Source organism: Mesoplodon bidens, assembly GCF_964165515.1.
Source record: "Mesoplodon bidens genome assembly, chromosome: 1".
NCBI lineage: Eukaryota > Metazoa > Chordata > Mammalia > Artiodactyla > Ziphiidae > Mesoplodon > Mesoplodon bidens.
The window spans coordinates 105,884,497-105,900,278 of NC_138176.1; the positions used below are offsets into that span (position 1 = coordinate 105,884,497).

The window sequence follows — 15,782 nt, forward strand, 5'->3', positions numbered from 1 at the left end:
CCCTCCTGCTCTGGGCCTCAGTTTCCCCACTGAGATCCTCAAGGAGGCCTGGCTCTTAGGCTCAGACCGTCTACGCCCCTTCTCCAAGCCCCAGCCTTTCCTGGGGTCGCGCTGTGTCCGGCGGGGAGGGTTGTAGTTTTGCAGCCCCACGGGAGACCCCGAGCTTCCGCGAAGCCAGTGTGGCAGCAGGCCCGGGGCGACAGGTTCCTGCGTAGAGGGTGCAGACCCGGCGGACCGACGAGGGTGTCCGGGACTCTCCCAGCGCCCTAACGGGCCCTCGCACAGGGCCCGGCGGCGGGCTGTCCCACCGCGCTCCGCTTCCTCTCGGCAACGAGTCCGGCCGCGGAGCCCTCATTGGCCGCGCGCCCCGCAGCCGGCCATTGGTCCGCCGTACCTACTTTACATAGACCGCTCTGGGCCAATCGGCGCGCGTCGCCTACTTAACATGCACGCCGGCCGCCAGTCAGCGAGCGCGGGGGCCGGGCCACCACGTGCTGTTGCTAAGCTTGCGCTTCTAAATTGTTACTACCGCGGCGGGCCTATTGGAACCGAGCTTCGCATCTGTCAACATTCTCGGCCCGGCCTGAGACGTTCGGCCAGCTCCCATTGGCCCCGGCCCAGCCGAGCGCCCGCCCCCGAAGCCGGAGTGCCGGCTTCCATTGGCTGCACCGGCCGTCGCTCGCCCTTATGTGTCAATTTGAGAGCCTGAGGCGGAGGGTGGCGGCCGAACGCACAGCGAGTCCGCGGGAGTCGGGGAAGTGGGGCCGCCGGGCGCGCAGGGCGGGCGGCGAGCGGAGCCGGCCGGAGCGGGCCGGGCAGCGGCCGCCGCCGTCCCGGAGCGCGCGCGTGCGCGCGGTCGGGCTGGTGGGCGGGAGGATGGAGCTGAACTCCCTGCTGATCCTGCTGGAGGCGGCCGAGTACCTGGAGCGCAGGGACCGAGGTAGCGCCCGCGCCCCTTTGTGCGCCGGGCCGCGGGCGGGCGGGCGGGCGACGGCGGGGCCGGGGCCGGGGCGGGGGCCCGCTGATCGCGCCGTCTGTCCGCAGAGGCCGAGCACGGCTACGCCTCGGTGCTGCCCTTCGACGGCGACTTCGCCAGGAAGAAAACAAAGGCGGCCGGCCTGGTGCGCAAGGCCCCGAACAACAGGTACCGCCCCCCGCGCGGCTTCCCCCGCCCCGGCCCGACACCAGGGGCTTACGCCCCCGGAGCGCCCTCCCCAGCCCAGACCCCAGCCCGTAGCCCGGCTGCCGCCGCGCGCCCCGGCGGCCAGCCTGGAGGAGGAGGCGCGTCCGGGCCGCGGCAGCCCCGCCCGGCCGGCCCCGCCCGCGCCGTCGCCATCTTCCCGCGGGCCGCGCCTCCTCGGCCTCTCGCGTAAACAGTGCCACGCGTACAGCGCCCGCCGCCCGGGGTCTCCTCCCGCAGCAGCTCCCCGCCCCCACGTTGTTCTGGACTTCTCCGGGCAAGAAAAGTGTTGTCAGGGGCGCTGGCCGGTGCCCCGTGGGTCTGGGTAAACTGAGGCTCGGCGCAGAGCAGCATGGAGCTGCCCGCCCTGACCTCTGCTCGCCGCGGGCGGGTGGGCTGCATCTCTCCGACAGTCTCCAAGGGCCGAGACCCGCTACTGGGCTGAGTCCACCCACCACCAGGAGTTTGCACGAAGAAGGCAAGAAGGAGCGTGGAGGCCCTGCCCTGGGCCCCCACCCCTCGCATGGTGCCCACCGCTCCCACCCAGCCTCCTGACACAGTGAAACTCCAGCGACCAGTGTAGGGGCACCCTTCTTTGGGTCAGAAGGCCTTTTCTAAGGGACCGGAAGAGGCTGCAGGCTGCTGTGCAGCAGCCTCTCCTGGTGCCAGTAACCCACCCCTTCCTCTGGCCTTGTACCCAAGCTGTGGAATCCCGAAAGCCGGCGTGCACATCCCTGGGTGGGAGAGAGGACCCTCAGCTAGGGCTCCCATGGGATTCCACTCTCCTGGCTGCCGTGGGGCCCACAGCACACCTGGCACTGCACAGGGGCCCACTTTGGCCCTGGACCATGTCACCAGGCTGGGAGCTGTACTTCCAGGGGCTTTGGGGCCCCTTGGCAGAGGGTGTGGCTCATTCCTGTGGCCTACTTGTTCTTGGGAAACAGAAAGGCTGGCACAAGAACCCATCTCCTGTGACGTCCTGGCGCCCTGGGCCTGGCAAGGAATTGGTTTAGTCTCCATCTGCTCTGGCTGGACATGCCTCTGAGTCCCAGCCCTTGGTGCCCTGCTGGGGACAGTTTGGGAAAGGACATGCATGGGTGGGGGGACACCACTGCCTCAGGCGTCCTTAGTGAGTGAGCTGGGCCCCTGCTGTTGGTTCGCACTTGTTGGTCCCAAGTGCCCTGCCGCCCGTGGAAAACTTTGGGCTGTGACCTTTTACTTCCGTAGTATAGGGTACCCAAAGCTGATAATCAGAATCATAGCTAAGGTTTTCACACGTGTGCTAGTTAATAGTCACCCCACCGCCTGAAGGAGATGTTATTTTTATCTCTACTTTAGGGCTGAGGCACAGGGAGATTGAACTACTTGCTAGGGCCACCCTCCCATCTCTAGGGCTCCTGTTCTGAGGTGGGATCCAGGCCTCCTACATTCTGCTGGGATGGAGACCTTGAGGGCACCACAGAGGGACCGAGAGGGTCTCCCAAGCCAGGGTGCACCTCCCTGCTGCTCCTCTGGGTGGAGCCCGGCTCCCCCAGTGCTTCAGGAACCCCACGGCTCACGGGGGGCCCTGCGCGGCTGTCCTGGCCCAGCGGGGCCTCAGCCAGCCCAGCCCAGGGTCCAGGGCGGTGCAGGGTCCAGAGGATGCAGAGCCCTGACTTGGCAGGGCAGCTCCACACCTCTAAGGCTCTGTGTCCTCCTGCGGTGAGGGGAAGGAATGGGCACAGCAAGGACCAGGATGAGGCGTGAGTCACGGGGCAGAAGGGCGACCTGTGTTGGAGGAGACGGCGGCCTCCACGGTTGCCAGGGCTTCAGCAAGGGCTTTTGGGGGGCAGTGGTTCAGCAGGAGGGGGCTGGAGCCAGCCTGCCAGGTATCAGGTCCTGCAGGGAAGTGGGCAGAAGGGTGCCTACTTCTAGGGGTTGAAGGCATGAGTGAACGGTGAAGCTGGGAACCCACTTAGCACGACCCTGGCCAGGGAGTCCCTCCCCTCCCCAGGCCACTGTGCTCCTGGGACCTGAGTGACCATCTCCCCGCAAGGCTCTACGAGTGTCTGGACCAGGGGAGGGCTTCAGGAGGGCTCTGGCCCCTCTGCGTCCCCCGGCTGCCTGAGCAGCGCCCCGTCCATCCAGGATGGGGTCCAGCCCAGCCGTGAAGGGCAGGCTGGCAGGCTTCTCTGCACTGAGGGACGCTCGCTGCCCCTCATATGCCAGCGCCGGGCTGCGGTTCAGGCCAGTGAGGAGCCTGACGGCTGTGCCCCCTCCTGGCCCCAGCCAGCCCTGGCAGAGGTTCGGAGGCTCCTTGCCCAGCCCATGTGACCAGCAAGGCCCTCGAGGCCCTGGAACCTGGGTCTGGAGGTTCTGAGGCTGCACAGGGCAACCCGGGAGCCGGCCGCCCTGCTGGGAGGAGGGGAGGCCTCGGGCCCCCCTTGGCTGTACTGGGACCGTGAACCGTGGCAGGTGCACAGGCAGGCAGAATGGGCAAGCCCGAGGTAGGGATGGGAGACACCTACTCCTAAACTCCTGGAGCAGGAGAGAGTGAGGGCAGGTAGGCAGAGGCGGCAGAGTCTCTGGGAAGGAGCGCGGGGTAGGGGTCGCAGGGCCTGCTCTGGTGTGCTTGAAGGGGGCCTGGGTCCTCTGCTCCCGTGTGAGGCAGCCTGGGAAGCCTCAGAGCCCTGGCAGGGCCACAGGATTCCTGCCTGGACGAGGAGGGTGACCTGGAAGTGGGAGCTGGGCTGCACTGCCTCCCTGTCACCGTGCTCCTGCTCTCTGTGGCACTCAGACTCTGTGCTCCTGTCTGCAGGTGGGCAGGGCTTGGGCAGCAGGTGGGGCCGCCGCCCCCAGAGAGGCCAGTCCTGCCAGGCCCTGGCCCCTTAGGGAAGCAGAGGGGCCAGCCTCGGTCTCCCCACTGGCCCAGAAGCATCCCTGTCCCAGAGGCCCCCTTTGGGGCTGATCCCTCATGGGCCGGGACCACTCTGTTGCCAGGTGTCCCCGTTGGCATGGTGGGCTATGATCATGCAGGTGTATGAGCCGGATGGGGTGGGAATGGTGCTCTGGCTGGTGATACTGGGCCAGGACGCTCGTGTTCTGAAGTCCTGGCCTCTGTGGTCACCTACCTTTGGCCTTCTGTGCCAGCCCAGGTGGCTCCCAGGACACCACTAGCCTCGGGGACTGGGGAGCTGAGAAGGCAGGTGGCTCAGTGCCCAGGCAGCCTTGGAAGCACTGGGTGGCTCAGCCCCAGGACCGGCTACTGCGGCTCCTCGGGCCCGGCCCACCCCTTCTGAAAGGGAACTGGACCCTCCTGCCAGCCGGGCACCCCTGGACACGGCTGCACCTCTGTCTCTCTCATGTTTGTCATTGGGTGTGAGGTCCTCCAGCTTTTGGTCAGTAACTACTCACCTGCCCCAGCCCTGCCTGTCTTGGGCCATCCTGGGGCCCAGCCCCTCCCCACACTGTCTGCAGGTCCCCGGGCCCCTGAGTAGGGCCCTCATCCTGTGCTCTGGTGGTGGGCAGCGAAGTGAGCTCTGTCTTTGTGTCTCTCTAAACAGGTCTTCACACAATGAACTAGAAAAGCACAGGTAAGTGATCTCCTGTTCCCCACGCTCCGCCACGTGAGCCGCCTGATACATCCCACCCACCCTTCTGCTGCGGGGATGCTGTGGCCAGCCCCCACCCCCTCTCCCTGCCTCTGTGTCCTGGCTATGGCTCAGCATGCTGCTGGGCTGTGCCCTCATCTTGGGAAGGGGCCTTCTTGACGGAAGAGGCCAGGCTCTGCTCTCAGGCACTCCCATGCTAGCAGGCAGGGGTGGGGGGGCCAGGCCCTGCTCTTGGGAGCTCAGCCCGGGGTCTGGAGCCAGGTGGGGGTCAGCGACTTGGGGCAGGGCCCCTTGTGTTGTGTGTCATTCAGGGCCGGCTCCCTGGAAGAGGAGCTCCATCTGTTTTGGGGTATCTGAGCCCTTTTGGGAGCAGGTCCTTAGCCCTTAGGATGCTGGCCTGCCACCGGGAAGGTTCAGCCCTCTTGGTCTGGGACCCCTTGTGCCCTGGGGCCTGCCTTCCAAGGAATTCCCAGTAGAGTCTTGTCCACGAGCAGTGGGATGGGCAGCCAGTGCCTGGCCACGTGGGCCTGGTGGGAAGCTCTGGCCCAGGGCAGGATCCAGGGGAGTCCACTTCATGCCCACCCATCGGCCACAGGGATGTGTCCATTCTGGTTCTCCTCTGAGGAGTTGGGGGGCTTGCAGTGAGAAGGAGGAGGGGCAGCATGGCTGCCCGAAGAGCCTCTGCCCTCCAGCCCTAGTCCGCCCCAGGGCCCTGTGCTCTTGACTGCCGTCCTCTCTCCCTGGCTGGCTCAGCCTGCTGCTCTAGCTCCAGGCCTCCCTCTGCAGTGGGGACAAGGTACGGTGGACAGGTGTCCTCGTGGCCGATTGCAGCCAGGCTGGTGGGAGCTGTGTGTGCGTGCAGGAGCCCTGAAGCCAGGCCCAGGGGTGACTCCCAGAGGGATGCTCTCGGTAGCTTTCTCCTGACCTTTGCTCCCATCTCCAGAATGGGCCAGTTCTTTCCTCCTTTCTTGGCTTGGGATGGGGTGGGGAATGGTGGTCTGCACACAAGGTGAACTCTCCCAGGCTGCCCTGGAGCTCGGCCAGCCCTGTGTCCCCACCCCCCATGTCTGCACCCACGGCAGCGCCAACTGCTTCTCCCTTGGGATCAGGGCCTCTGCTGGGCGGGCGCTGAGCGGGGACAGAACGCTCTGTTCTCTGGAGGAGCCGCACTTCCTGGACTGTTCTTGTGCGTTTGGGGGGTTCCTGAGAGAGCATGGAGGTGGGGCAGGTGCAGGGGCCTCTGTTCCTGGCTGGCCCATAAGCAGGTGTGGTCCGCCCTGAGGAGCCCACAGACCTGGGGCTTGGGACCCCGTTGGAGCCCTCAGTCACGGCTGTACCTGTGGCTGCCTGATGCTGATGCCGGACGCTCCTGGTTGTTGGCTACAGGAAGGGCCGTGTGCCGTCCCAAGGAAGGAAGGAAGCACCTGGCTGGGTCACCCAGCTGGCCCCAGGGAGGTTGTCCCTGGATGTCGCCTTCCCCGGGAGGCATGCCATGTTGGGCCTGCGGGACTTCCCCTTGCCGGTGCTCGGAGCTCGGAGCCAGTGGCCCACCCTAGGCCCACCCTAGCCTCCCCTGTTCCTCCTCCCCTCCCTCCCCTTCCCCTCAGAGACAGCAGCTCCAGCTGGTCTGCTCAGGCCAGTGCTTGGCTCCTGACCCCTGGGGTTTGTGATAGCCATGTGTTCCTTGGCAGGATGCTCCTGCCCAGGCTCAGCTCCAGGCTTTAGCTTTTGTAGGGGGGAGGGGGCCCTCAGCATCCCCCTGGGGGGGCAGGACCTATCACAAAGGCCAGCCCAGGGCCCTCAGTGGAGCTGCCCACCTCTCCCCAGCATGGAGATGGTTATTCGGGTCCTGGGTGGATCCTTCCGAGGGAGGCCTGCGGTGCAGCTGCCCCGTCTGCCTGATGCAGCCACACGAGACCTCACAACAGCCAGGAAATACAGGGGGACAGGGAGGACCGGGCTACCTCGCTCCCCATCCCACCCCCTGAGGAACCACGGGTGGGTGTCCTTGTTGCCTCTTCCCCGAGGCCAGGCTTGGGGAGTTTCAGAGCGTGGTTTTGCCTGGCGGCTGGGGGACCTGGTGTGGGAGCTCTGGGTCCTCTTCTGAGGAGCAGGGGGCTCTTGGTGAGAAGCTGGGTAGGCCTGCGTCAGGGCTGGGCTGTGGCCAGACGCACGGGCAGGAGCTGCCATTCACAGCGATGCAGGTCTGCACAGGGTGCCTTCAGGAAGTGGCGGGTTTTCAAAGCTCCCAGGAATGCTGGGTGCAGCCGAGGGGCACTGGCGCAGGGCTTGGGCACTGTAGCTGCTTCGGAGGAGGGCCGAGTGAAAGCCTAGTGTAGCCTGGGTCCTTGGCACCCCCTCCAGCTCCAGGGAGGTGGTGGCGATGCCCACTCCCCACAGGGGTGGGACCCTGGGGCTCAGATGGGTGGGGGCCTGCCCGGGGCCCCACCGGAGCTGGTTCCCAGCCCTGCAGCCCCGCTGGATGCTCTCTGGGAGTTGGCTTGGCGTGTGGTCCGGTTTTGAACATGGCAAGGCTGCAGCCGGCGGCCTCTCTTTGTCTCTTGAGAAGCCTCTGCTTTATGATTTCTAACGCAGTCTGTTCATGGACGTGCGAGGACCCCCCTGTGCCCCACCCCAGCGACAGCATCCTAGGCAGCTGGGGGGCCAATCCTGCATCCTCCTCCTCCTCCTCCACGCGGGTACTGAGGGACAAGAACAGAACTTCGTTACCTGCTATTTCCTAACTGGACCTTTCCCCGGACACCCCACAGGCCCCGTCCGCCTGTGTCCGCGCATTCTCCTCGTCCCCTAGGCCGGGTGCCTGCACAGGACATGCAGCTGTACCGCAGGGTTCTGAGTGATGGCTCTCCAGTAAACACAGACGGTGCTGCAGTCCGCTGGGTCTGGTGCTGGCGGGTAGATTTGTGGGGCCAAAATCCTAGACCTAGAAATGCCGGTTGAGGACTTGAGTAGCCTTGGTGGCACTTCAGAACTTCCATCCCACCGGGGAAGCCGGAACTGCCTGCTGGCCAGCTCGACAGCTAGTCGCACCTTTTCATTTCAGCCCAAATTACCATCTCCTCAGTAAGCTTCCCTTTTCTAGATCGCTGCCAGATGCAGTTGGTTTTGTGTTAGGTTAGCTGTTTGTGTTCTGCAACTTGCCTGTCTGTGTCCTTTGCCTGTTTTCACGTTAAGACACTCCTCTCTTTAATTTTGGTGTGTATGAACTCAAAATGGCATGAATACTAACCATTTGTCTTTCATGTGTATTGCAGATTTTTTTTTGCTGTTATCTGTCTTTTACCTGTGTTTTTTCTTTCATGTACAAATACGTCTTTTTCTGATTGTAAAAGTAATATGTGGCTTTTTTAGCATAGAAAATCTGGAAAATAGAAAAAACACACAAAGCTAAAGAAATAAACGTTGCCAACCACGTCCCGTGGAGACGCGTGCTTCCTGCCCTTCATTGTGTCCTGTGGAGTCTCTTGTGTGCGTTTGTTGCTTTATTTTTGACCCTATCTTGGGTCAGCTGTCACATAGGTGTTTTGTATCCTGATATTTTCACTTCTGTTCGTGATGTGAAAATGTGGAATATACTGAAACGATGATATGCTTGCCTCTGGGTGGTAGAATTTGGGGGGTACTTCTCATTTATTTTTTTCTTTTGATTTGCATCTTCCAATTTTCCACAAAGATCACGTACCGTGTATGTACTCAAATGGTAGATTGTAAGAATTGCCACTCGTAGATGAGTGGACAAGGACCCCCGCTTGTGAACTTGGTGCAGGTGGTGGGTCGGGGGTCTCTAATTGTGAGCTGTGCTTGAGCACATAGTGCCATTCGCTGGGGGGGGCTTTGCGCCTCCTGCCCCACAGTCCCAGCACCTTGGAGGTGCGGGGGCTGAGGCTGCCGGACCCTGGGGGCCACGCGGCAGTGAGCCCCCTGGTATGCCCCCTTCCGCAGCCCTGTGTGAGCGTGGGGCAGGGCTCCTCTCTGAAGATCCTCCAGCCTTGAGGTGGACCCTGGGGCCTGCTCGGAACGCAGATCCCTGGTGTTCAGGCTTCAGGCCCCTGCTCTGCCTGGCCTGGTGGCCGAGTGCAGCCTCAGTCTCGTGTTCTAGATGTTCTTTCTAAGGTCAAACTCAGGTTCACCACGAAAACTCTAGGCCCCGGGTGCCAAGGGCTGGCGTGCCGGGTGGGGAGGAGCTTCGTCAGCAGGAGGGTGCCGTGTGGACGTGGGTGGCAGACGTAGGGCCCTCCTCCCGTTGGGTGGGGCTGTTATCGCTGCTCTGCACATGGGCTGCTGCCCGGCACTGAGCTGCCCACTCCCTCCCTGCACTTCGGGGGGCCCCCTCTGTCCTAGGGACATGGCCATTGCTGCCCGATTTCCTTCCAGAGTCTAAGGGAGACTGGATTTGCCAGGGCTTTGGAACATGGGGGATGACGGGGGCCACCAGGGTTGGCGCCCTTGCAGGAAGGAGCGCGCTGACACTGGTGATGGGGTGCAGCGGTTCGTCAGAGCCTCGTGGGGAAGCCTGCCGTGTGCCCTTGGGGTCCTCTTCTAAGAGCTTCGCCTAAGCAGGGCATCTTTGTTTGGAAACCACCTGGGCAGCCTGCAGGGGCTCCAGTGGGTCACATGCCATCAGCATGCTTTGAGGGTGAACCTTAGCCTCCCTGTGCCCCCGGCCCCCGTGGCCTCTGCCACCCACTCTCCCCAGACCAGATGAGCCAGGGAAGAAGGGCACATCCAGGTCACAGCTCCTCGCCCTGTATGTGAGCAAATGCTGTTGAGTCTTATGGTTCCAGTTCCGTGGGAAAACTGCATTCATCTGCGTGGACACGGGGACTAAACCTAGAACAAAGCAGTTTCCAAAGGGGTCCCAGACTCGGGTAGGAGGGGTCTGTCCTTGGCCTTCCCTGACTTGGATGGGCTCATGTTTCTGTGGTGACGACAGTGAGTGACCAGAGAGCACCCTGCACTTGGTGAGGTGGGGGACGGAAGGCTTGTCTGGGGCGTCCCTGGTCTCTGCCTGGGACAGCATGACAGAGCCCTGTGCCTCTCCCCCTCCAAGTTTCCCCCCACCGCCTTCTGGACCCCACTGGAGAGGGTGGGAACAACAGTGTGAGCTGGGGCTCTGGGAGCCTGGCTGTAGCACTCGGAGGCTCTGGGGGCCATGATGGGCTGGCTGGCCACACGGGCCCAGCCACAGGCCCCGCCCTTTTACTGGGGCTTCTGGAGGGCCGTGGGTACCAGGCTGCTCCAGGGGGCTGGGGGCGCTGCCTGCCGGGCTGGGAGGGCAGCCCGGGGAGGGACCCTCAGCAGGTCCGTGCGGGCTTCCGGCTGGCCGCCCCCTGCCCCCGCCCCCCGCAGCTCTTGGGCTGCTCTGCCGCACTGCCACCGTGCCGGGCTGTGCCGCCCCCGCCTGACCGTTCTGTCTCTGGTTCTTTCAGACGAGCCAAACTCCGGCTCTACCTGGAGCAGCTCAAGCAGCTGGTGCCCCTGGGCCCTGACAGCACCCGCCACACCACGCTGAGCCTCCTGAAGCGTGCCAAGATGCACATCAAGGTGAGCAGGGCTGCGCCCCCATCCCGGCTGGTCCCCGTGCACCCTGAGGAGTGGCCAGAGGGCCTGAGGGTGGGGTGGGGAGCCCGCCCTGCAGGTGCACAGCGGGGCCAGGGTGGGGGGCACTCTGGTGGGTGAGAGGCACGGCAGTGGGAGCAGCTGAGGGTCGAGGTAGCGGCAGGCGCAGGCTGGGTTTTGTGGGGTGGGGGTGGGAGGTGGGGGTGGGCTGCACGTCGCCCCCCGGGCCCTGGGGTGTGAAGTGGCAGCAACTGGAAGGAAGGCTGAGGGGTGGGTGGGATGGGGCTCCCTCCATGCCGATGCCATTGTTGGAGGCTGGTGGGAAGCAGACGGCCCCGGCGTGTGGGGAGTTTCTAGGGCAGGGGGGTAGGGGTTGCTCTCCAGGGGCTGGCGGTGGGGTGTAGACTGAGTGAGACGCTGCCTGGGGCTGGCCCCCTAAGTCTTAAGACTGAGACCTACTGGCTTGGGGGTCTAGGGACACTTGGGCCAACCAGGGAAGGTCTCAGTCCTCCCGCCAGGCCCCCCTGAGCCTGCACAGGTGTGGGCTCCCCAAGGCAGGGCGGCAGGAGCACTGAGGTGACACAGCCGGTGCCCTGGGCCCCTCACGGAGAGGCCGCGGCTCAGTCCCTGGGAAGGTGTGGAGCAGTTGGGCAGGCAGGGCGGCCGGATTGTGCAGGGAAGAACCCCTGTGGGCAGGGCTGTTGTCTGGGACGGGTGCCAGGCCACGGCTGGGCGGCACTGTCCCAGGGCTTCAGGCCCACACGTGACTCCGTTTGGCCAAGCTGGCTGGTGGCTGTAGGCCTTCTGGAGCTGGTCAGCAGACACAGAGCACGAGGCTGGGAGGTGGCACCTACATAAACTACCGGTGGGCGCGAGGAGGGGGTGCATCAGGCCTTTGGGGCCAGGCCAAGTCGGGGATGGGAACCTGCCCTGGCCCTTGTGCCCTGGCGCGTCCCGGTGGCCGGGGGTGCCCCGCCCTGGGCTCACAGCTCCCGTGCCCCCAGAAACTGGAGGAGCAGGACCGCCGGGCACTGAGCATCAAGGAGCAGCTGCAGCGGGAGCACCGCTTCCTGAAGCGGCGCCTGGAGCAGCTGTCGGTGCAGAGCCTGGAGCGCGTGCGCACGGACAGCACAGGCTCCGCCGTCTCCACCGATGACTCGGAGCAAGGTGGGGACGTGGGGGCCGCCTGCAGGGGCTTTGGGCATGGGTGTCGTGCAGCCCTGGGTGGGAAGCTGGGAGGGTGGGGCCGGCCTGGTGGAGGCCCGGGGGAGGATGGGTCGAAAGTCCCTGGCATGTCAGAGGCACATCAGGGCCCCTGTGTGAGGTGGCAGAGGGGATGGGATGAGGAGGGTGAGGCGTGGAGGCCAGGTGACCTGCCCACATGAGGGCCAGAGCTAGGCTCGGGCCCGGCAGTGTGCCTCGGGAGGCCTGGCTGGCACTGGCACGGCGTCTGACCCCACCCCGTCTGTTCTCTGCAGAAGTGGATGTAGAGGGCATGGAGTTTGGCACCGGCGAGCTGGACAGTGTTGGCAGCTGCAGTGACGTGGACGACCACTACAGCCTGCGTGGCGGCTGCAGCCACGGCAGCTACGGGCCCCCCTGCAGGCGGCCTGGCCGCCCTGGCCTCTCTTAGGCCCTGCCCTCTGCTCCTCGGCCCGCCTGCCCGCCCAGCCGAGCGTGTCAATCCTCCGGTCCTTGAAGTCTCTCCACGGGCCCACTGCAGTGCCATTCTGGAAGCTCCGGCTGCCGCCTGGGCTGCCCGCCTCCGCCTGCCTGCCGGTCAGGGCCTGCTGCGCCGCCCGCTCCTCCCACCTAGGCAGGGACCCCTACGGGGAGGCAGGGCCCAGCTCCCACGTCCTGGAGCCCAGCATAGCCGCCCACGGTCTGTTCTCAGATTCCTAATCATTCCAGAAGTATTAAATGTCATTGCTGCAAATCTCGGCGGGCGCCGTGTGAGGGGCTTAATGACCACCACAGGGAGCTCAGACCCCAACCCCGGATCCCAGGAGAAAGGAGTGGACCGAGGAAGGAAGGAAGGCGTGGCTCTCCGTCCATCCGTCCATCTATCTGTCGGTCCACGTAGGCTCCTGAGGCGTGGACAGAGGGATCCATGAAGGGCGGGACTCGGGTGAGCACCCTGGGGCAGGTGGGCGGACGGGGGCCTTGGCACCCCAGGTGTCAGGAGCCAGGGCTGGGCTTCTGGGGCCTGCCAGGCTACCCCACTCTGATCTGGGCGGCTTCTGCTCTGTCGTTAGATCCCTCAGATGTACACACGCATGCACCTAGGCACACACGCCTGCCTGCACACACGTGCACACATGCAGATACATGTGGTCTCTGGACCCAGAGGTCCTTGGGAGCCAGAGGGCACATGTCCTGGGGCCTTCAAGGGTCAGTTGGGCAAATGCTGGCCCGCGGCCTGTGCCTGGCTCCTCCTTCCACACCCCGGTTCCCCTGCCCAGTCTGGCCAGGGAAGGGACCTCTCCTCCCAGCAGGGGCTGAGGAGTGCTGGGGGCTACGAGTTGAAACCATTGGGTCCTCAGAGGGCTTGCTTGTCTCCCTTTAAAAGACAAAAACAAAACAAAAAGTTGCTGCACTGCCCAGCAGCCCAGAACGAGGCTCCCGGGAGAGAAGCTTTTCCCAAAAAAACAAGGAGAAACATTTTTAAAAAGAGAAAGAGGCCGTGATGCCGGTGTGTGCCGCCTATTTCCTGTATGAGATTTTTCTACTCTATTTTCCTAGCCGTTATCGCGTCCTTGTTTGCTGAGGGGTGGGAGCAACCCAGCGTCTCAGGGACTCGTCTGTCTGTCACCGTTGTCCAAGCGTGCCTTGTGTCCCGTGTCTGGCTCCACCCGACCGCCACCACCAGCATCTCCCACATGGCTCACGGGATGCCCCCAGGTGCCCTCCTGGCCTCCTCCCCATGGGGCACCCCTCCTGGCAGCCAGGCCAGGTCAGGTCGGCGGCTGTGCAGCAGCAGGGCGGCGCTCTGTCACCTGGAGGGAGGGGCAGTGACCCGTGCAGCCTGGCCTCCTTGGGGCCGGGGGTGGGGCGGGGGTGTGGGTGCGTCTGCTACCAGAGAAATAGGTTCCTCCCTGCACCTAGCTTGAAGCCTGCCTCCTCCCGACCTGAGCAAGGGCTCCGGGTGTCAGGCGTCAGCAGCTGCTGAGGACAGCCATTCACCCTGGGCGGTCCAGCCTGGGCCTTAGGAGGCTTCTCCTGGCCTTTTGTCCCTGAGTCTTTGTCCCCGAGGACCACACAGCAGCGTTCAGGTGGAGGGCTGTTGGGCTGACTCACAGCAGCATCGGCCTCCCTGTCTGGTGCATTGCAGACGATTTCCAGATCGCAGGGGGAAGATTTGTGTTTATCTTTGTCACGCTGACGGACACCCCAGGTGGGTGGCCTGCTGAAGCAGAAAGGGATCCCTGGAAACAACTCTGGCACAGAACCTGCCCTCCACAGGCCGGGGATGGCGGTGGAGAGCAGGCTTGTCGGGGGGCGGTGCACGCGGCCGGGGAGACCATCCGAACGTTTTGCTGGTGGTTGCAAGGCAAAGCGTTGTGTTGGCACCTCCTTCCAGTGCCCTCGGGGTCCCCTGGGGTCCAGCGTGCCCAGAAGGGGCTTCCGCCGTCTGCCAGAGCACGCCCACTGAGCGCTCCTTGCGAGGACCCCGCACCACCTGAGCAGGGCAGGAACACCCACGTTTAAGAGCCTTCTTCAGGAGATACAACTCCAGGTCCCCGGGATGGTCCGTGTTCTGAATTCTTAAAGCATCCGTTCTCCAGCCAGCCCCGACACATTGGGGAGGTCCTGCTCCCCTCTCTGGCCGGCAGAATCCACCCAGGTGACTAGCTGTGGTCCTCAGCCGACCTTCCAGGCAGCTCAGCCCATGGCTTTTCAGGCCTCGGTTCCCATGTGGACCGGGGAGTTCACCTCACTGGCCATCCAGAGGTGCTAGGGTCCCAGATGCCACTCCTCGCCACCAGCAGACACCAGTGAGGGTCTGGTGCTAGGGCTACTCGCATACCCACACCCGCCTCCCCCGGCCGTTGGCACAGCCCCTGCTGCTGGCCAGGGGGACCCAGAGGGTTGTTAAGAGCAAACCTGAGTGTTGTGGGGTCCGTAGAGAGCCAGCGGAACCAGAACAGGGCCCCGGGCATCCTGTGCCCTCTCTGCGTGTGCCCTCCCACGCCCACCTGGGCCTCGGTGGCCGAGAGCTTGGAAGCCCAGGCTCAGGTTTGGGTCCGTGCCCTCACTGTGAGGCGGCCCTCAAGCCTCAGTGCAGGCCCAGCCGGCTGGGGCGGCTGCAGGAAGGCTCCTCCCCACCCCCACCCCACCGTGGGCCCTGACTCTGCCCGGGCAGAGCGGGTCTCAGAAACACGGCGCCCAAGCTCACGTCCTCGGGCGGATGGAGCCATGAGCCCAAATATGGCCCCGAGGGCCCTCGCCCTTGTGTCTGCCCCAGACAGTCCCCACCTGCTGGGTGGGAAGGCTCCTGCACTCTCCCACTCCGTCTCTCTGGGCCAGCCCACCGGGGTCCCGCCACTGCCCTGCACAAATGACTCTGACCACACGCAGCCACGTCTTGGGCGGTAGGGCAGGTTCTGCGCCAGAGTCTGGGGCCGCCCAGGGGGCCTGGTGCTGGCCAGGTGGGCATGTTACAAGAGCCAGCCTGGACAGAGGTGGGCCACCCACCCGCCTGTTCACTGGGAGGGACTGTGCTGTACCGTTCTGTCTTTGTAACATAAATACAGATTTTTATACCTCACCTCTCTGGCTTCTGGTTCTTTCCATTACCGTGTTGGGCTCCCGTCCCCTCGGCCTCCATAGGGAGCCTGAGCCCACTGGCGGCCTTGGTGGTCCTCAGCACCCTGCCCATAGCCTCGGCTTTCTGGGAGTCCCAGGAGACCATGGGCTTCCCAGAGGGCTAGGTCGGGTCCCAGGAGACCTCCTACTAGTTGGCCACCAAGACCCCACCATCACAGCTGCCTCTCTGGACAGTCACCTGGAGATGAAGGTGGGGGTCAAGGTGGAAGCCCTGCCCCTCCAGCCTTGGCCTGTTTGCCAAGTAGGAGCTCTTGCCGGCCTCAGACTTTGCCTCTGGGGCTGGGGCACTGCCCCATGAGGACAGCTAGGCCCTCAGTGAGCTCCGTGCCAGCCAGGTGTCCTCTGCTGGTGCCCGCAGCCCACCCGCGTGTGCCTGTTCCCTTTCTGCACAGCATCTGCTGGCTCTGAGGGCTGCAGCACGAGAAACCCTCCTTGTCCCCACAACGTCCTGTTGTGCAGGGTAGGGGTGTGAAGCGGTGTGGCCCCAAGGGAGCGCAGCCTGGGGAGGAAGTGCCCACCCAGAGAGTCGGGCAGCCAGGACGGGGCTTTCCTGGGAACCGGGACTGCCATGCTGGGCTCAGGCACAGCACACACAGGCGGCTCCA

The 15,782-nt window shown here is 64.3% G+C and overlaps 1 protein-coding gene across 1 annotated transcript; it reads left to right on the forward strand.

The window, feature by feature from the left end:
* Positions 1-752: 752 nt before the first annotated feature.
* On the forward strand, positions 753-15,120 carry MXD4 (MAX dimerization protein 4). Its single transcript, XM_081250293.1, has 6 exons — positions 753-940; positions 1,045-1,144; positions 4,723-4,752; positions 10,221-10,335; positions 11,355-11,517; positions 11,829-15,120. The coding sequence occupies exons 1-6, from the start codon at positions 877-879 to the stop codon at positions 11,981-11,983; spliced, it is 627 nt and encodes a 208-aa protein (XP_081106419.1). The 5' UTR covers positions 753-876; the 3' UTR covers positions 11,984-15,120.
* The last annotated feature ends 662 nt before the right edge of the window (positions 15,121-15,782 follow it).

Excerpts from the sequence above, each read along its gene's own strand:
- MXD4 (XM_081250293.1), top strand. The coding sequence starts at position 877 with ATGGAGCTGAACTCCCTGCTGATCCTGCTGGAGGCGGCCGAGTACCTG. Across the intron at positions 4,753-10,220 it reads AATGAACTAGAAAAGCACAG|ACGAGCCAAACTCCGGCTCT; the intron begins GTAAGTGATCTC and ends TGGTTCTTTCAG. Across the intron at positions 11,518-11,828 it reads CACCGATGACTCGGAGCAAG|AAGTGGATGTAGAGGGCATG; the intron begins GTGGGGACGTGG and ends TGTTCTCTGCAG.